Source organism: Podospora pseudocomata, chromosome 4 (genome assembly GCF_035222375.1).
Source record: "Podospora pseudocomata strain CBS 415.72m chromosome 4, whole genome shotgun sequence".
NCBI classification, from domain to species: domain Eukaryota; kingdom Fungi; phylum Ascomycota; class Sordariomycetes; order Sordariales; family Podosporaceae; genus Podospora; species Podospora pseudocomata.
Window position 1 is genome coordinate 1,463,809 of NC_085888.1, and position 19,101 is coordinate 1,482,909.

The 19,101-nt window shown below is 52.1% G+C and overlaps 5 protein-coding genes across 5 annotated transcripts; 3 read left to right on the forward strand and 2 right to left on the reverse strand.

The window, feature by feature from the left end:
• The first annotated feature begins 884 nt into the window (after window positions 1-884).
• Window positions 885-3,392, forward strand: QC762_403690 (uncharacterized protein). Its single transcript, XM_062889824.1, has 2 exons — window positions 885-2,370; window positions 2,423-3,392. Exons 1-2 carry the CDS (start codon window positions 1,325-1,327, stop codon window positions 3,186-3,188), a joined length of 1,812 nt encoding a protein of 603 aa, XP_062743422.1. The 5' UTR covers window positions 885-1,324; the 3' UTR covers window positions 3,189-3,392.
• Window positions 3,393-8,571: 5,179 nt separating this feature from the next.
• On the reverse strand, window positions 8,572-8,922 carry QC762_0065700 (uncharacterized protein; the record flags this gene model as incomplete). The annotated part of the gene is made up of 1 exon (XM_062883675.1): window positions 8,572-8,922. The coding sequence occupies one exon, from the start codon at window positions 8,920-8,922 to the stop codon at window positions 8,572-8,574; it is 351 nt and encodes a 116-aa protein (XP_062743423.1).
• A 3,290-nt stretch (window positions 8,923-12,212) lies between these two features.
• QC762_403655 (uncharacterized protein) lies at window positions 12,213-12,563 on the forward strand (the record flags this gene model as incomplete). The annotated part of the gene is made up of 1 exon (XM_062889823.1): window positions 12,213-12,563. The coding sequence occupies one exon, from the start codon at window positions 12,213-12,215 to the stop codon at window positions 12,561-12,563; it is 351 nt and encodes a 116-aa protein (XP_062743424.1).
• A 421-nt stretch (window positions 12,564-12,984) lies between these two features.
• Window positions 12,985-16,102, reverse strand: QC762_403650 (uncharacterized protein). The gene is made up of 3 exons (XM_062889822.1): window positions 14,858-16,102; window positions 14,560-14,805; window positions 12,985-14,504 (listed from the first exon to the last, which is right to left on the reverse strand). The coding sequence occupies exons 1-3, from the start codon at window positions 15,532-15,534 to the stop codon at window positions 13,007-13,009; spliced, it is 2,421 nt and encodes an 806-aa protein (XP_062743425.1). The 5' UTR covers window positions 15,535-16,102; the 3' UTR covers window positions 12,985-13,006.
• LMCO1,AO1 (Ascorbate oxidase (AO)-like protein) lies at window positions 15,822-19,003 on the forward strand (the record flags this gene model as incomplete). Its single annotated transcript, XM_062889821.1, has 2 exons — window positions 15,822-17,206; window positions 17,261-19,003. Exons 1-2 carry the CDS (start codon window positions 16,949-16,951, stop codon window positions 19,001-19,003), a joined length of 2,001 nt encoding a protein of 666 aa, XP_062743426.1. The 5' UTR covers window positions 15,822-16,948.
• Between the last annotated feature and the right edge of the window lie 98 nt (window positions 19,004-19,101).

Below are 19,101 nucleotides of genomic sequence, written 5' to 3' on the forward strand. Positions count from 1 at the left end.
TTACACAAAATTTGGGCATATGTTTTGCCCGGCTGGTTAGAAGGCAGAAGGTGCAGCTTATGAACGGGTTTTTTGCCTCTCGTCTTTTGCTCACGGCATTTTGGCACGGCCTTTTTCCTGACTTGGAGGGTCTGGCATCAAGATCTGGGGTTATCGGAATCGGGATTGCTATGCTGGTTCGATACTGCCACCAGATGTCCCTGGACGATGTCCAGCGGTTTCGGGGTCTTTCTTTCGATGAAAACATGTAAACAGTAGAAAAGGCCTGAGCTGGAGAGGCAGTCGGTTGTCATCACCTGGCGGTCTCTCTCTCGCTCTCCGATCACTTTTAATGTCTTTTGTTTTTCTTTCAGCGTGGCATTATGGAGTCATGGTCGATGGGTTAGTGGGAGTAGGGGTTCAAGATATTCGCCTTGGAGGAAGATTGGGGGGTGGGTATTCCAGGAATCTGAAAAAGAGTTGAGCTGGTGGGTCGGGGTCACGAAACATGAATATGGACAGACTGGGCTGGCGAGCAACACAGTTTGCTTCAGGTAGCTCTTTGACGTAGTTGGGACTTTTTCTGTACTTCATCTTGCAGCGTAAAAATGGAGGTTGGCGGGACGTGACAACTCGGGAGCATTTGAGTCCGTAAACAAAATCCAGTCCGTCTGGGGTGACATGTGCTTCGGGCAATGACAGCAAAAAAAGGGGAGGCATTGGATGACGGCATTGAGCCCCAAGATTTGAAAGTGGAGAATGGGACTCAAGCAGAGTGTGGGGAAGACCCCTGTTTTCTGGCCCGTGCATTAATGCCAAGTGGGTTTCGTGCATGGGGAACAGGATGACCTCGGCTTTTTTTGGCACGTGTAAAGGAGGAGTTCCCCGTAGCTCGTAGATCTTGATGGAGACTCTCCATTGTCCCCCCTCTTCCATCATCAACGACAGCTGTGTTGGGCTTTTCAGATTACCGCGATACGTCTGCCAACCGATTGAGAGGTTGTATTTATTTGAGTTTTGACTCTTTGCTGGCTGTCTTGTTTATTTGTTGATCAGCCTTTCCGCGCGGAACAAGAGACGCGCCCCGCGCCGCGCCGAGTTAAAATTACAGCTGACACTTGACTGAGGTCTGGTACCCGACAGGCTGGGCTGGCCTGACGTGCATATACCTACCTACCTACCTACCGCCCGCATATCCATCCATCCATCTTCAGCGTACTGTTTTCCGGATCAACCGAGAACCTGCACCCGAACTTGAACGTCCAATTCTCAAAATATCACGGCGTTTTTGCTTTGCAATACTTTTTCATATCGACCCGACAACCGAATTTGCGAGATCGTCACAATGGCGGCCTCGCCCTCGAGCGCCGCCGGTGCCACGACGGCAAACAGCTCGCCGTCCTCCGACCCCATCCTCCGCAACGCGCTCCGATACACCATCTCCGCTCGCGAATACGCCCTCTTGCACAAATATGTCATTTCGAAATCCCGAGCGCTGAAGCGGCGAGCGCCGACGGTGGAGAAGGTGAGGAATATGATGGATGGGCCTCAGCAGATGCCACAGCAGCAGGGGAGGAAGGGGTCTATTGGTGGGCAGGGGGATAAGAGACGGGGGTCGATCAAAGGGAAGGATGTCGCTCCGCCGACAGCACAAGGGGCGGATGATTACAATGCAAAGGCCATCAGGCATTCCATCAGGGTGTTTATGGCCACCGGGGCGGTGATGAAGCTTTGGGGGTTGGCGCAGACGAGGTTGTTGGGGAAGAAGGGGGATGGGGGAGGGAAGGATAAGCAGGGGGGGTTGCACAAGAGTCCTACTTTGAGGTTGGGGTTGAGTTTGAGCACGATTTTGTTTCTGTATAGAGTGTTGTTTAGGTTTTTTACGAGGTTGAGGGTGCAGCTGCTGGAGCCGAGTGCTGCGCCGTTTAGGAAGCGGAATCCGAAGACGGCGAGCACGCTAACGAGTCCGTACGCGCCGGCTGTTGGGGCGAGTTTGGCGGGGTTGGCGTTGGGGGTTTATCCGGCGGAGCAGTTGAGGGTGACGATTGCTTTGTTTTTGGGGTTTAAGGCTGTGGAGTGGGGGTGGAATTGCGCAGAGGAGAATGGGATGGTTTGGGGGTGGGAGAAGACGGGGTTGGGCGGGAAGGGGAAGATGAGGGAGAGGCCTTGGTGGTGGGGGAGTTGGATGTTGCAGCCGTTGGCGTTTGGGCAGTTGTTGCATGCGGCGGTGTTTGATAGGGAGTGTTTCCCGAAGGGGTTCGGGAATATGGTGGAGAGGTTTTCGTTGACGTATTTGCATCCCAAGCCAGAGGATTTCCCGGCGGGAATGCAGTGGCCTACAACTGAGGTGGTGGTGGACGGGCTTGCGAGGATGGCGAAGTTGAGCTGGCCGTAAGCTTTGCATTCTAGATATGGTGAAGACATGGTGCTGACACGTTTTCAGGGCGTTTATCTCGCCAACCCTCTTCCCAGGCAAAGAGGACACCCTCCCCCCTGGGCTCTCCGCCATCGCGCCTCTGACCTCGGGCGCCCACCCCCTTATCACGTCGCTTTCTTGTGCGACACTTCACCCATCCGACCCATCTTGCACACGTACATTCCTCACCTTCTGGCTCCGCTCCTTCCCACCACTCACCCGCATTCTTTTGCTGGTCTACTCTGTCCTGATGGTCCCCAAGATGAAGTCCTTTTATCACTTCCCCGTCTCCACCATCCAGACCCTTGTGTCCAACGCTCTCCGGATGTCGACCTTCCTCACCGGCGCCGTTGCCACCGCCTGGTCAAGCATCTGCTTCTTCCAGAGCTGGTTCCCACGGACTTTCCTGCCCACTCAACGGATGTTCCTCGGTGGGTTCCTGGCTGGTCTCTGGGCGATTATCGAGCAGGGGAGACAAGGAAGCAGACAGATCTTCTTGTATAGCGCCAAGGCTAGTGTCGAAAGCTTCTGGAAGGTGGGAGTGAAGAGGAGGTGGTGGAGGGCGATGAAGGGGGGTGATGTGTGGGTTTTTGTTGCGGCGTTGATGCTCACTGGTGTTGTGTATGAGAGGGATGCGAGGGCGATTAAAGAGGGGAGCTGGAGGAAGGGGATCAGTTGGGTTAGGGGAGAGGGGTTGAGGGATTGGGGGTTGAGGTTGAGGGAGGGGAGGAGGATGAGGAACGGGAGAAAGAGGAGTGAGGGGGTGGTGCTGATGGAAAGGGGCGGGTGTTGATTGATAGTATATAGACAGGGTAAGGGGTTATTTGGGACCTTTTGGTGGGACCGCGTTGTCATTTTGATAGAGTGGTCTTGTGATGAGATCTATGATGTATGAATGATTTATTTTTGGGACTTGGTTTTTACAGTCTTGCTCAGCGTCAGGTTGGACCGCCTTTTTTGCATTTAGGTGAAGTGACTGTTTGGATAGGTAGGAGATGATCTTGGAGTGCTCTGTCACTCTTCTGATGTCTGAAAGCGAGTACCTGCCAATGCAAATAGCATATTTTGATTTGGGGTATCGGTGGAAGATATTTTTTCGTGGTGGTGTAAGTTTGTCTAATACCTGTCAACTATCTTTTGAGGCGTGTTGGTAATCTTTTGAGGCGTATCTAATAGGCGAATTGTCAAGCCGAGACTGAGAGAATGTCGGGATGCTTTCATTTTCGAGTCATTTTGGACTTTTCCTGTGCTGGTGAAGTTACGGACAGAACAGGCATGGGAGCTGCTGCAGAGAGATGTCACCAGCAATCTTGAGGTCTTGAAAGGGAAAATCTGGTCTTCTGGTTATCTTGGTACGCGTTGGGATTCTCTTTTCAGATCGGAGTACCTGCACAAGAATCGCGGTGAAGAGAAATGTGAAGAGTGTGCAGGTGATGATGGAGTCTGTATGTGGTCGATTAAGATGACTTGTCAACAGCTCGGCTGCAATGAAACCGAGACTGTGATTCGCCGAAGGTTGGATTATCAGAGTGGCTCTATCATTCGCATTGGACGCGTAGGTTCTGGGGACACGGTGATGAGGTTGGGAAAGGATCGTGATGAGATTGTGGAGCGAGATGGCATCATTGCATTTGAGATGGAAGGTGCTGGGGTGTGGGAGACCTTTTCCAACTGCTTGGTCATTAAAGGCATCTGTGACTACGCGCATCGTCACAAGAACAAACAATCTCAGGGATATGCAGCTGCGACCGCAGCCGCCGTCGCAAAGTCGTTTTTGAGAGTCTGGGACACATGTGAACATCAACCAACATCCACCTCAAAAAAGAGTTCGTAGCTGATGAGTTCTCTAGGCATTCAAGAGGTCCCAAGAGATTTAGAGCCTCGGGATGTCGAGAAAAGCGGGCAATTTCCCGGCTGAGGCTCACGGCCTGTTGGACGTGCTGTTTACAACACCATATCTAGACCGCAAGAATCGTAATCCCGATGTGGTCCAGGGTACCTGTGAGTGGTTTATCCAGCATTCATTATTTTGCCAGTGGGAAAGGGGGGCGTTTCGAACACTCTGGGTATCAGCGGACCCTGGGTGTGGGAAATCAGTCCTGGCCAAACATCTGGTGGAGGATGTCATTCCAACCACCACGGCTCGAAAAACCTGTTACTTTTTTTTTCAAAGACGATGTTGAGGATCAAAAGACAATGAACAGCGCTGAGTTGTGTATTACATCAGCTCTACTTAGTATTGTCGAACCCAGATTGCTTCCCGGCCGCCACTAAAAGCAAACTGTAAACAGATCCTGAGGGCTTCAAGAGCTCATGCGCCTGAACAAAACCAGAAAATGCCCGAATTTACGCTTCGTTCTGACTAGTCGACCGCTTGAGGCCATTCGACGGGAGTTCCAGGTCAGGGACAGTCCGGGTTCCTCTGTAATCCACCTACGTGGTGAAAGTCAGGAGGAGATCCAGAAGATATCAGACGAGATCAACATCTTCATTCGAGCCAGAGTGCAAATTATCGCTTCACTCTTTGGGCCTCGAAGACAATGAGAAATACTTCCTTCTGAACCGGCTCCTCAGTGTCCCGCATCGGACTTACGTTTGGGCGCACTTGATACTCGACTTGATCGAAAAGGCGGCCAATATAGACAAAGTCGGAGATGGATGAAGCCTTGCTGCAAACGGTCAGTGCGAATTGCTACATGGTCCAGAATAACTATCCAGTATGGTACGAAGCTTATCGCTGGTCTAAATCCTCTCCTGGCGCGTTGACAGTGGCCGTCAATACCGAGCTTCTTCGACTGGTGGAGATGATGTTGAAGTCAAGAGACGCCCATGGTAATGACTCTCTCAACGAGGGAACTGGCTAGCTTTAGCAGATCAAGATGGGACAAACACCTGGTTATGGAACAGCTTCTAACCTTTGTGTTGGTGAGAAAGAGGCCCTCCACTTCGAGAAAATCAGGTTACTCCTTGAAGCTGGCGCCGAGCTTTATAACATCGGCGAGCATGGTAGCACTCTGGTATGTTATTTCTTTTAGCTTCGCTTATTTCCCCTCTTGTGTGTCAGATTGCGTCTCTGACACGTCCATGATTGGCAACAGCTTCATGTTGTCGCCCGCTACTGCCTCAGGGTGCAACCGGAGCTGGTAAAGTTGGTGTTGAACACCGGTGTAGATGTCAACCATCGACGCAAAGACGGAATGACAGCGGTACTCCTCACCTACAAACCGGAGATGATACGACTATTGGCCGAACACGGTGCCAAAGTGGACGGAATTCTGCAGCATACTAGCGGACCCCTCGGCAACGAATCGGTTCTGTCTCGCCCATTGCAACTAGGATCTCTTATACCGGAGTAGAGACTGTATGTACTGGAAGCTTTGCTCGATGCTGGTGCCCCCGTCGATGAACGGAATGGTGATTCGCTTACACCACTTTTGCGGGTCGCAATTCATGTTTCCGGGTTGAGTTCAAAGTTGGCAAGGCTACTTACTGGTCGAGAGAGGGGCAGATGTCAATACAGTAGATGCCAACCGAAGATCGGTACTCTCGTGGGCTGTTTCAGGATCTTGTAGTTGCAACTACCCGCTGCACGAGTTTCTCGTCGGTAGCGGTGCAATCAAATCCTATTTGTGCACCCCCTTTTCACTTCCTGTGCATCCCATATATGACCCTGTCCATTTGCCCAGGGCTAGAAGCTACCACTATCACCACCACCACCACCACCACCACTACTACATCAAAAGTACAATGCCAACACCACGATCTACAAGCACGTTACTAGGTATTTATAACGATACCAGACTTACTTGATGATTCCCATATAGACTGTAGTATAGCAAGTTATCAACCATCATCTACACATTCCTCTCGCAAATTAATGTAGACCCTGAAATCTTTGTATCACACAAGTATCAACATTGACCGACTCCTCTTCGTCCTCCTTCAAAACCTCATGCCACGTCCCCTCTACCGTGTGTACGAACCCGTCCCGGCCCTGAAAGTAACTCATGTTCTTCTCAAAGTGACAGTCTTCCATCCCCTCATCATCTTCCAGTTCCCGTCCGGCTTCCCCAGGTGGAAAGCAAAAGTCAGGTGCGCAAACCCCATGTACCACCTTACCGCTAGTGGGGAACTGTCCACGTCTAACTGGCCCAAACCTTGAGGGAGGAGGCTGAAACATGTCTATGGCCTCCTCGAATGAGCCACTCTGACCCGGCGGTGGGCTTCTATCCACGGGTCTGAAATGAAACATGTTATCAAACGCCAAATTGACCACTTCCTCATGCGAAAATTCCTTCCACCAAGGAATAACCTTGAGAAATGCCCACCGTTCTTCTTTGTTGTGCTGAATCGAAGTGGGAGGGTCATTGTGAAAAACCACTACACAGTGTTGTCTGAAATGGTCTGAGGCATGGCCGTCAAAAAAGTGGGATACCACCGCGGGAAGACGCAGGTTCGATTGGAGGTTGGGATTTTGTATGCAGGCTGCATCTTCTGGAGATATAGTGGATGACCGTGGGCTTGTAATCAGATGGCTGGACGAGGGGTCATACTGCCATTCCCAAGTCCGACAAAAGCCGTTCAGGATGTCGACATCGTCAGGGTGAAGGCCAGATGTCCGGGTTTCTTCACGGTGGCCCCTGATGGCTGTTTGAAACCCGGCGTTTTCCCACTTGATAAGGGCAAGTGTCTGTTCGATGGTCGTCCTGCAGACACGGTACCGTCCCTGTGTAGTCGGGAAGTCCATCACCTTGACAAGTGAGGAGAGCTCGGGGTAACATCTTGAACGAAGGCCCTCGAAAGTGGACAGATGCATGCCTGTGGTAGGATAGTCTGGAGGCTCAACGATGACCAAAAGGAGGGGCTCCCGGAGAGTATGGAACTGCAATCACTTCATGAACGTGACTGCAATCCTGGTGATATGCAGAGTGTCAATGTATGGGTTAATCCAGCCTTAAAAAAGTCTTGGGGAGCCAAGATCGCCACTGTATAGATACGAGAATGCCTGATAATATCTCAAAGTCTCTTTCCGTGCTTCAATGTTGATGCTGAGGGTAACGGGTGGTTTTCCTCCGTACCTGCGATCGGTTGCCCTTCTCGACCCGCGTGGGTCGAAGCCGACCGATGCTGGTTTCCACATAGAACGATAAATCATGAGCTGAATCTCAACAGGGAGCAGTTCAGGCCTCTTGGTTCCGAACTTGTTGATGCCATGATATGAGTGCAACCAGCCGACAAGTTGGAAAATTGACCTTTTGAAGGAGGTGCAGACAGGTGAGTTGTGTTGGCTGAAGCTTGGTGAAGGGCAACGCGGTGGGTCGACCTTTCTTTTGAAGTTCGACAAAGTAAAGCAGACAGACAAGCAATTTGCGTATTATTGACGCAAGAATATGGAGAAGGTAGCAAATACAAGACAACATTGCAATCGTTCAAGTGTTTGCGATAACGTGGTATGGTCTGTGAATTCTGAAAGCTTGGCCTCCAAGATTTAGACCTGGAAGTTCTGGATCTGCATTGTAATCTGTATTTTGACGTGATAAACAGTTTCAAAATCTTCACCCTTCTGTAAAGATATTTATGTTCCAGTCTTGATCACTCACCGCAAACAACACCGTTATTGGGTAAGTCATAGCGGCAACGCTTAGCTAGTACAGGTATTCTCTCTTGGGCACAGTGTATGCAGATACCTCAGAGTAAGAAGGGTATTCTCAGTGTGGTGAATCTTTGATACCGGGTCAACAGAGATAGTATGGCCTAAGAATCAGCTGCTCCCGAGGTCGGTAGGCGAGAACAGTTGTCGTAATAAATTACATGGACGTCTTGCCTCCTGGAATTCGGGTTCCACAACGGTTGAGCTCCCTGCAGCAATGTCTCCTGAGCTACACCGATCCCTGGTGGGCCGCTCTTCCTCCCTGTGGATGTAGTGGACGCAGTCGTAGACGTCTTGAAGCTCCGATATCCAGCACTCAGAACCACGCTCCGAGACACACCACCATTACCACCATCAGTGCCCGCAACGCCACCCCCAAATCTATCAATCGAAGCGGTTGTGACACCCTCCCCAAACTCCGTCCATGTCTGACTCCGTGTCGGCAGCAACTGATACACGGAAGTGGAAGAGCACATCGGAGCGAAAAAGTGGAATTCGCAGATTATCAACCTCATGCACCCGGATGTTATTCGACTGCAGGAGGGACTCTTGGCGCAACACTCTCTGTAGTCCTCACAGATGGTGGCTTTGGCCATTTCACCTGATCTGTGTAGATGGTGCATCGCAACCAGGCAGCATCGGGGTCGATACCTCTCCGGTCTCCTCTCCAAGAGCATGTCTCTGCGCGGATGTAGCTCGAATTTGCCACACAGTCACGAGGACGATACACGCCGTACGGATTCCCGGGAAAGTTGGCTTGCCTCTGCGTCTGGATAGCTGGAGTGGCCGTTGTTGTGGTCAAGGTGGCAAGGGCGCTGGGCAGAATTAGTGCCAGAACAATCGCCGCATACGCGGCATGACGGGTGATAGCGAGCATTTCTGCAGGTCTTTCGGATAGATGCGATTACGATACAGCAGTCCCAGAAAATACCGATGTGTAAGGTTAAACACGGAGGTAAGTGTTAATGGGACCTGACAGAGAGGGTTTGCGGCGTATGAACACAGCTAATAAGGCGTACCAGGGTCATGTTTATACGTATATACTTAGTTCTCGTGATTGCCTCTAGAATTTAGAGCGCCTGCCTGGCCTAGTAGGCATAATCATACCTACCCAATCTTGGTTAAGAGGCTACCTGCGGTGCAACCATCGCCCAAGTAGGTATGTAGGCCTGTCACCAAGGTCACCCATCCCCCCATAGGTTGATCTTGACAGATAAAAGCAATGGCTTCGTTACAACGCGGTTCCGACACGGAATGTCAATATGCCTTGTTGAAATTAAAACATGCCGGTAGATCGAAAAGCTGGGAAGAAACCATGACTGTGGGTGGCGTGCTTATCAGGTTTGACGATCTGGGGTGCTGCGTCTCGTACATATCTCGACCAATGCCAGTGGCCTGTGGTTGTATCAAGATACCGGCCTGTTATCTCTTTCCGAACACTATAGCCGTCTGTGGGACAGCTGGGTCAAACATCCGGCGACCAAGCTCCACACTCACAAGCATTGAAGCTGCAATATAAATTGATTGGAGCTGGATCCAGGATACTAAGTGCGCCTTTGTGAGGCAGTTTGAGGCCACTTTAGTTACCCGCACTCAAGTATGCTTGACGCCAAGTTTATGTGATTCGAGATATGTGATGCATAAATAGACCAACGGCTTTCAGGTTTTAAATCCACCTCTGCAGGGATGCTCAACTCGTGTGTTGATTTCGGCATATTGGCATTCCAAACCTGCTCCTGCCGGATATTCAACAAAGACCGACAAATCATGGAAACCGCAGAATTTCACGCCCAAGCTTCCCTGGAATTATCTCCATCCCAAGAATCCATGGGGACAGCCCTCGATGAGAAGAAGACGGGCACTGTTACTCATCAGCCCGCCAGTCAGGATCATCTCGGTGCAGAGGACCAATTCACCGGTTGCCCACCAAGACCTCGAGGTGAACTCGTAAAAGTCTGGATATTTGAGCTTCTCTGTCTAGTGGTCAGTCTTTGATCTCTCTTCAGTGGGTGCAACTCCAGAAGGGTCACAGCGCAAATGCTTACAACATACCCCCAGTCATCATCAGTGTCCTGAAGACATATGACAACCACCCACTTCCCAAGCTTTCATTCCACATCACCCTCAACACCTTTCTTTCCTTCTTCACCACCCTAGCTAAAGCAGCTTTCCTGAGCCCGGTGCTGGAGTGTATCAGCCAGAGGAAGTGGAATTGGTTCGATCAAGAGCATCCCATAACCGATTTCGATGTTTTTGATAAGGCGAGTCGTGGCGTCTTCGGGTCGGCCTTGTGCATCCGTCAGGTTCACTGATCAGCGAGGTGGTTCCGGTATGCCCCAGCGGAACCTGTGAATTCCCTGAATTTGAAAGCTTGTCGCTTTGTTCCAAGGTAGCCAACATTACGGATCGAATACGGGTCGGGCAGGTCCCCTTTTCTACCTCCCGTTACTGGACAACTTGGGATAATACGATTGACAAGAACCCCTCCTGCTTAACGGAACCCTGGCCTACAATGTGTCCTTCCTTGGTGAGGAAGACGAGTACTTCGTTGCCCCAGTGTCCTTCACATTGTACAGCTCACGTCTCGTTCGATCTATTGCCTTCGCCGAAAATAAGACCCTTGCCGCTGCATGGGTGGCCGGATACAAGGTTGTCTGGTCTAACGCCGGCAACGTCACATACACTCACGGCAACTCAACAAGCTCGAACCCTTGGAACTGGCAGGCCTTCGAGATGGTTTACTACGCCTGCGTCAACAGATACTCGGTCCGCGTTGACAATGGAACTGCACGCACAGTGACTCTGTCGTCACATGACGTGGTTGGGCCTTCAGACCACGGTGTGATAGCAATCAACTGTACGACACCAAGACTGGTCAGTGGAGGGGCACAGAAGACACAGTGTCAGCAGGACGGGAGAAACCCCAACCAAGGGGTGCTCACACTCAAGGGCAGCCTTCCGACAGCTCAGGGTTCAAACTTTACCGCAGATGTGCGGAGTTTGACACTCCTGGGCCAGGCCATCACCCATGATTCAGCTGGTATCTGGGCCTGGGATGGTGGTGCGGTGAAGATTCTGGTGGGAAATGTCGCAACCCCAACGCTTGCTGATGCCGTATACGGATACAGAACCGATGACTTTGGAACAGTCGAAAACCGGTTGCAGACCTGGGATACCGAAATCTAACGACAGAGGCTGCAAAATGTGGCCACCAATTTGGCGGTAAGCATAACCAATGGGTAAGTGACGAGCCTCCTCTGTTCCTTCAGACAGATAGCCTGTTGAGGTATCAAGCTGGTTGACAACGCTTTCCAGCCTTCTCTCTATCAGATCTGATATCAATTCGACCGATGGGGCGGATAATGCTTTCCCGGTGGTTGGCACTGTCCCTGAGATGCAAACATTTGTGCAGGTGCGCTGGGTGTGGTTGACCCTCATCGTTTTGCAGCTTGGCCTCGCTCTGATATTCTTCATCATGACCGTGATTGCGACTCGTCGTCTTGGTGCTCAAGTTCGCAAGAGCTCGGCGCTTGAGACATTGTATGCGCTTCACCCCAATGGCGGGCTTGGACACGAGGGGACAAAAGCGCAGATGGTTCGACAACACGGCAATATGGTATTGTTGCTGTCGTCTGCTGATCCGCCCCAGCAAGTTGCAGCGAGACAAAATTCGCAACCGAAACAGAGAAAGACTGATGACAATTTGAGCTCACATGGGTAGCGGGGCGAATCGAGCCTGGTGTCGAAATCAGAGGGAAGGAGCAGGCGGGGACACACTATCCTGTTTAATTGGAAGCCTAAGGGACTTAGCTGCTAGGTAGTTACCTACTAGGTAGCTACCTTAGAGAGACGGTTGGCCTGAAGCATAAGGTATCTTATCTAATAACACGAATATACATGTTATCCTTGCCAGTTCCGTCCTGACACCTGACAAAATGTCCAATGACCACCGGTTAGTGGCGCTTCTTTTTTTCCGCCGGGCTGGCCTGCATTCCGTTTGCAACATTCGACCCCCGCCCAGGGCCCTTCGTAGAACAAACAGATCGCATCACGTCCCCGAGAGCCCATCGTCGTTCTACTTCATCTTGGGCACTGAGGAGACTGGCTTCTCTGCTATCCTGGCGACCGGCTCATTCACAAGAGGAGATTGCCAAGGTTTCCGACATCATGGAAAAGCACTCAATCGGGCCGGAGAATACTCGAATCCAGAAGCTGGTTGAGGATGGCAACCCAATAACCTGTTGCACCCTTCACGTAGTCTTATATGTCACCTACCTCAACATCGGGGTTGATGGCCCCTCCAAGCTCTTGAGACATTGCCCAAAAACCAGCCTTGGGGCCAGGCCCACCACCGGATACCTAGCTATACACACCTTGATCCCCGGAAACCCTTCTACAAATCTAATTCGTATTTGTAGGCCCACTTGTCCATCCTCAAGCACATGCTTCAAGACGGAGGCGGCGTCATCCGCATCTCCCACACATGGAGGAGAACTCAACCGTCACCATCCACCTTGACCTCACCAAGTTCGTTTCGCACGGTAAACCCGATCCGGGCCGCTACCTCTTGCACCTGCATATCTGGCGCTGCGCTCCAAATTTCTCAGCTCGCAAGGACTTATACGAGCCTCTTTGTGCCGTCGAGGGTGAGTTCGAAACCGAGACCCAGATGGAAGTTTGTCCAGCCCAACAGGTTCCTTCGGTTCCTTCGGGGCGAGGACGAGGTCGAGATGAAGTTCTATGAGGCCAGCAACAGGGGGTGGATCCAGTCCTGGGCCGAGATGGATGTGTGAGGTGTGAGATGTAACGAGCTGTCGGCTTTGCGAGAAAAAACCCTTATTAACCACCTAGAATCTAGATAATGATTAGATTTGAGCTTGCGTAGTCAACGGCGAGAATCAATGACATGTCAAACAGAGAGAAATATCAAAGAAGAAGCCCTCAGTATATCTACCCAACCTCTAAACCTCTACTCTATCCCTATGCCTCGCCCTCTCACAATCACGTCTCTCCACAACCCTATCAACACCAACCGCAAACCTCCCATCCTCCTTCAAAATATCCCCCACCAACCCTTTAAACTCCCCACCCAAAGCCTCAACCACCACCTTGACATCCGGAGCCCTCGGCGCCTCCTCCTCCGCCATCCTCGCCAACTTCGCTGGATCCAGCCCTCCCTCTTTCATCGCCCCTGTTTTCCCCATCGCCAACTGCCCTTTGACATCCCTCCCACTCCTCAACTTCCCATCCAACGTCGCGGGTCCAATAACCGTATCGTCTAACAATTGCTGCCATCTCGAGAGAAACATCCCCGGTCCTGTATAAGACTGTTTCAACGGCATTGTTTTCCCTGTTGTTGTTGTTGCTGTTGTTGTTGTAGTTGTTGTTGTTGTTGTTGTTGTTGTGGGTGGCGGGCTTGGTTTCCGGGAATCACCACCGCCGCCTGACCACCCCCAAGACAGCGGCGTTGACCACCCACTGTTGCTCAAGGAAGAAGCCGGTCGCGGAGAAGAAGGTGGGGTGTCCGGTGGTAAATTATCCAAGATTGTCTGCATCCGTTTTCTCGAAAGATCCTCCAAAGAAGAGAGATATGACGCATGCGCGTTGATGCTGGGAAGGATGCGTTCTCTTGTCGAAGAAGGCAGGGAGCTAAAGAGGTGCTGGAGGTTACTACTCACTGCGCCTGCACCTCCAGGACGTTTCCTTAATTTTGACGAGTCTGGTGACTTTGTTGATTGCTCATGTTCTGATGGCGGTCGCTGGTGCTGCTGAAACACTTTGATAGTGCTGTTACACCATACTCGAAAGTCGTTGGTGAGATACGGGCACTGGCTGGCCACTTGATGCAGGAAATTGTACAACAACTGCCTGTTTCTTCGTAGAAGAATGACATAATCCTCCACTGACGGCGTCCGGGCCTCAGCATCGTTTTTGGGGGAACCACTGGTCCAGCTGCCGAGGAAGCCGTTCCCGTTCTTTGGTTTCGCCTTGCCGATGTTGATAAAATCGCCAATGAATCCCTCAACAGCCGCTACATGCTCCCGCAGATCCACATGTTCATGCAGGACGCGAATAAACGGCTCAAACGCAGCCACAAGATCCCTGACTGCTTTGGTCAAAAGATCTGGTTGCTGACGGCAGAGTACGTTTGGAATTTCCTCGCGGTCTCTGATCATGAGCAACGTCGAGAAGTATTCAAGATACTGGGCGTGTTGTTCTTCTGTGAGGTTCTTCAGCAAACTGGGATTGGACCTCCTTAGAATAGTCACCACCATTGTTTCTGGGGTGCGTATGCTGTGATTGCGGGCCTCGTCATGCTCCTCCCTTGGTTTGCCAACATGAACTTTGATCGCATCAAGTTGGCACTTGGACGAGGCAAGTTGACCTCTGGTCTTTTCAATCTTGTCAATGGTTTTTCTTGACTCGGTGTTATCCCAAGAGAGAACCATCGAGATGATCCTAGAGAGTCAGCTATTGTGACAATCGAGACAGGATAAGGGCAAAAGAAGCATACTTTTGTAACAGATTCATGCCATCATCCGCATCTTGGGTGAGTCCAACCCAGTTGGAAAGTGCACCGACGCCCACTTTGGCCAGCAAAAGTCGCATCATGCCGTGAATCATGGTGGCAGCATTTCCTATGCGCAGAGTCTGCTTAACCATGGAATAAGGTAGCAACTTATGCACATTTTCCATGAGTTTGAGCAGATATGGTCCCTCAGGGGTCAGGACGAAGACATGATGTAGCAGTGTTGCCAGACTAGAAACCCCTATTAATAACGGCTTCGAAATACCTCAAAGGTAGGACTCACTGGATAATGATGTAGTCCACTGCAGCTTGAACACCAGACGAGTGTTCCTCCAGACTCTTCTGCTCAGCAGCGCAGCGGAACAGTTCATCAATCAGATTCCCATACAGCAACTGATGCACAGCATCCTCCCATGCCCGCTCAAGATCCTCCGCTTGTGATCGGTCATAGTTGCCCTTGAGATTTCTCTTCTCTCCTTGTTCAAGACCTCCGAGTATCCCCCGGGAAACCACTTCGTGAATCGACGCCGCAGCAGTGGCCAAAGTCTTCCTAGCACCCAGCGACCCCTTGTCGTAGCTCTCGGAAAGATTCGCTTCTGCAAGCTTTTCCAAGATGCCTTGAAACTTTTGGTGCCAAAACTCTGGTGGCAGATCTCGAATTCCCGGAAATGACAAAACGATGGTCCGGAGCACTCCGGCTAGTAAAGGTGACGACGAGTCGGTGGCATATGTCGGTGCGCTAGTGCTGTCATTCTTAGTGCGTTGGGCAAAGGGATATCCATACCCTGAAACGGTGGCAGGGTGCTTGAAGCTTTCGACCTCTGCATATGTCTCGTGATGGGTGAGGATGTCCAAGAGCGCGTGCAGCTCGGTCGAGGTCAAAGTTTGAGGGGTTACAGAGGCCGACTTCCGTGGACTTGGGTCGCCAGATTGCTGGTGTTGGTGATGGGCCGGATCCATGACGGGAGCTTGCGTTGTTAGTGCTGGGTGTGGACGGACAGAGACAAGTCGGTATAGGGTATACTGCTTGATGTTTCATAGGGGAATTTAACAGGTCGGAGGAGGGAGGCTGAAGGTGTCACAGGTTAGAGTTGCATGTATCCAACTGAAAGCCATGTGGCAGATGTTGCGGCGCAAATAGCTGAGGTGACGTCAGGAGGAGCGAGCGGTAATTGGAGCAGAGGATGATAGGTATGCTGAAGGTTGTCGAATTCAGGCTGCTTGGATGCATTCATCCCCGAGCATAGGCAATAGGCCCACTGCACGATTCATGAAGCGATTCGAATCAGGGACTCTCTCGGGCGACCATGTTGGACCATTTTGGGCGGTGGGTTTGCAGAACATGACAAAGATTGTCTGAGAGTTTAAAGTTGAGAAGACTGGTGGGACGAACCGTCGTCTGGTCTGGTCTGGTCTGGTCCGCGTGATTGGAGCCGCCAGGAACAGCCACCCGGTCACCTCTCACTTTCTCTGCCAGTCGGAGTATTTTCTACGCAACGTTTTTGGCTTCGGAGGCAGGAAGCTTTCTTGGGTTCTTGGGTGCTTCTTGGAAGTTGGAGGAGGCAGGGCGACAACCCTAACCCAGCCCCTGGACTTAGCGCAAGCGAAATGTCCGACCCCGATCGATCGGGAATTTCTTCTCTGATGCCGCTTCCATCACGGCACACACTGCTCGCCGTGTCTGTCACCATGGTTGTATCTGTCACAGCACAGTCAACAACATCTGCCAGTGTTCGGTTGCCACTATGCCCGCCTTGCATCTTTGGGCCCTGGGTGACAAATGCTGGACACTCAAAGGTTGGACAGATGGCCGACTTGCCCGCTAGCCGGTGAACGGCTTTGTGCACCGCTTGTGGCTGGTCAGTGGTCGTGACCGTCGAGTCAATCACGTCGCGTCCCAATGTCGAGCCAGCACAGGCGTCCATCAGCAGCGGCTGGCAATTGTCCATCGATGCTGCGGTCCAAACGGCGCCGTTCACCGGCCATCATCCACCGGCCGAGGAGAAGTCGTTGTTGTTCCAGCCTGTCGGTCCTGTCCTGGTGTTCATCGGACGACTGGCTTCTCTTGTTGAACGTCTAGTGCGGGCACCGCCGCGGAAATGTGAGTGGCCAAGAACGATATCACGGCTATCAGGCAGCCGTTGATGATCTGGCGAATGGTAGAGGGTTGGCAGGAGTCCAAAGAGTTTGTTTGGAAGTGGTTGGAGGTCGTGGCGACAGCCAGTGTATATATGTGCTTGAGAAGTCTCTCAGTTCGAGAATACTGTACCAGCTTCAGGTCCTCAACAACCGCCTCAGACATTTGACATTCTTCTCACATTTACACGAAATACCCGCACAGCCGCAAGCACGGTATAGCCTCAGAAGCAACACCATGAAAACAGCCACAATATCCTCCCTCTGGTTAGGGAGCTGGCTTCCGGCCGCCTTGGCTGAGATGGTCACTCACGATCACAACTTCCACCCAGATCATATTCTCAGAGTCACAGAGGCTCAGGTGCCACTGTCATGCGAGAGTCGAACAGATATCCTGGTCAACGGAACGTCTCCAGGCCCCGCTCTTCACATCCTGCCTGGGACGAGCAGTTGGATCAGGGTTTACAATGATATGCCTGACCAAAACCTGACCATGGTGAATCTCTGGTAGTTCCCCTCCCTGGTGAGCATACGCTGACCAAGATACAAGCATTGGCATGGCCTGACACAGAGAATGGCCCCCTTCGCTGATGGAACGCCTCTCGCTTCTCAGTGGCCCATTCCTCCAGGGCACTTCTTCGACTATGAGATTGCAACCAACAATGATGACGCCGGCACTTACTTCTACCACTCCCACGTCGATATACAGGCCATCAGCTGCACAGGCCCCTTGATCGTTGACGACTGTGGAAGCTCGCCTTACCACTATGATGACGAGCGCATCCTTCACTTCCAGGACTTCTTCCAAAAGTCAGATCAAGAGATGATGAGCGATGTTACTAAAGGCCCTTTCAAATGGGCTGGTGAAATCCACGGCATTCTTCTCAATGGAAAGGGCGTTGCCACCGGCCAACAAGCCTCCATTGGCCCGTCCGGCGGAGGCAGAGGTTTCTTCGGTGGTCGCCTCGGTGGTCGTCCTGATGGTTTCGGTGGCAACTTCCGTCACCACGGCGGTGATTATGATGACCAGAGCGACAGCAAGGGCTGTGACTCCAAGTCTGATGATACTAGCAGTGATGACTCCAACCAAGCTCAAGTCGAAATCACCGCCGGCTGTACCCTCCCCGTCATTGACGTCGAGCCTGGCAAGACCTACCGCTTCCGCTTCATCGGCGCCAATGGCCTTTCTTTTCTTACCATGGGCCTCGAGGACCACGACGACCTCACGATCATCCAAGTCGACGGCAGCGAGTACAACGCCCCCGTCAAGACCGACCGCCTCAACATAGGCGCCGGACAGCGCTTCGACGTCCTCTTCAAGGCCAAGACCATCGACGAGCTCGAGAAAACCGGGAACAAATCCACCTTTTACCTCCAGTTCGAGACCCTCGAGCGTCCCGAGCCCTACACTGGCTACGGCGTGGTCCGGTACGACCAATCCACGCCCATCCCCACAGCCCCGGCCAATAAGGTCCTCGACTTGCCAAGAGATCCCACCAACTGGATGGAATACACCTTCACCTCCCTCTTCCCCGAGCAGAACGAAGCCCCTTCCGCCTCTGAAGTCACCCGCCGCATCATCATCGACGCCGAGCAAAAGCAAGAAAACGCCACCGGCAAGGTCGTCTGGGAGCTGGCTCACCTTTCCTGGACCGAGCACACCTACACCAGCCCCTTGCTCGTCGACATCTACCAGCACGGCGACGCCGCCCTCCCCAACTGGGAAGCCGCCCAATCCAACTGGGGCTGGGACCCCAAGACAAAGTCCTTCCCCTGCAAGCTCGGCGAAGTCATCGAGATCGTCTTGCAAAACACGGGCTCTGAACTCGGCGGCATCGTCGAAACCCACCCCTTCCACGCTCACTCCAAGCATTACTATGATATCGGCTCCGGCCCCGGCAAGTACGATGCCGAGGCAAATAACAAGAAGCTTGAGCAGACGGGTTACAAGGCTGTCAGGCGGGACACGACGATGCTGTACCGGTATGACGAGCAGGTCGGTGTTGGTGAGCCGGCTGGGTGGAGGGCGTGGAGGCTCAAGATTACGGATGCGGGGGTCTGGATGATTCACTGCCATATTCTTTCGCACATGATGATGGGGATGCAGTCGGTTTGGACGATGGGGGATGCGGAGCAGATTCGGAAGCTGCCACCGACGGCGATTTCGGGGTATATGACTTATGGGGGGAGCGTGTATGGGAATTCGACACATGCGCCGAGGCTGTACCAGTATTTTAATGGGACGAATCAGTGTAGGCCCGTGGAGAAGAAGGAGAGGATCAGGGTCTACTAAGAGTTTTTCGAGGGACTGTGCACAAAAGGGAAGGTAAAATAAGGTAGGTTATATATGATATAGATTGGGGGCCGGTATGGAAGCAAGAGCGTCTGGCT

What these genes read in the sequence shown, in the direction of transcription:
- QC762_403690 (XM_062889824.1), top strand. Translation starts at nt 1,325, where the DNA reads ATGGCGGCCTCGCCCTCGAGCGCCGCCGGTGCCACGACGGCAAACAGC. An exon ending in ATGGCGAAGTTGAGCTGGCC is followed by an intron (nt 2,371 to 2,422) that starts GTAAGCTTTGCA and finishes ACACGTTTTCAG; the next exon opens with GGCGTTTATCTCGCCAACCC.
- QC762_403650 (XM_062889822.1), bottom strand. Translation starts at nt 15,534, where the DNA reads ATGGATCCGGCCCATCACCAACACCAGCAATCTGGCGACCCAAGTCCA. An exon ending in GTGGACTACATCATTATCCA is followed by an intron (nt 14,806 to 14,857) that starts GTGAGTCCTACC and finishes AGGGGTTTCTAG; the next exon opens with TCTGGCAACACTGCTACATC. An exon ending in GGCATGAATCTGTTACAAAA is followed by an intron (nt 14,505 to 14,559) that starts GTATGCTTCTTT and finishes CTGACTCTCTAG; the next exon opens with GATCATCTCGATGGTTCTCT.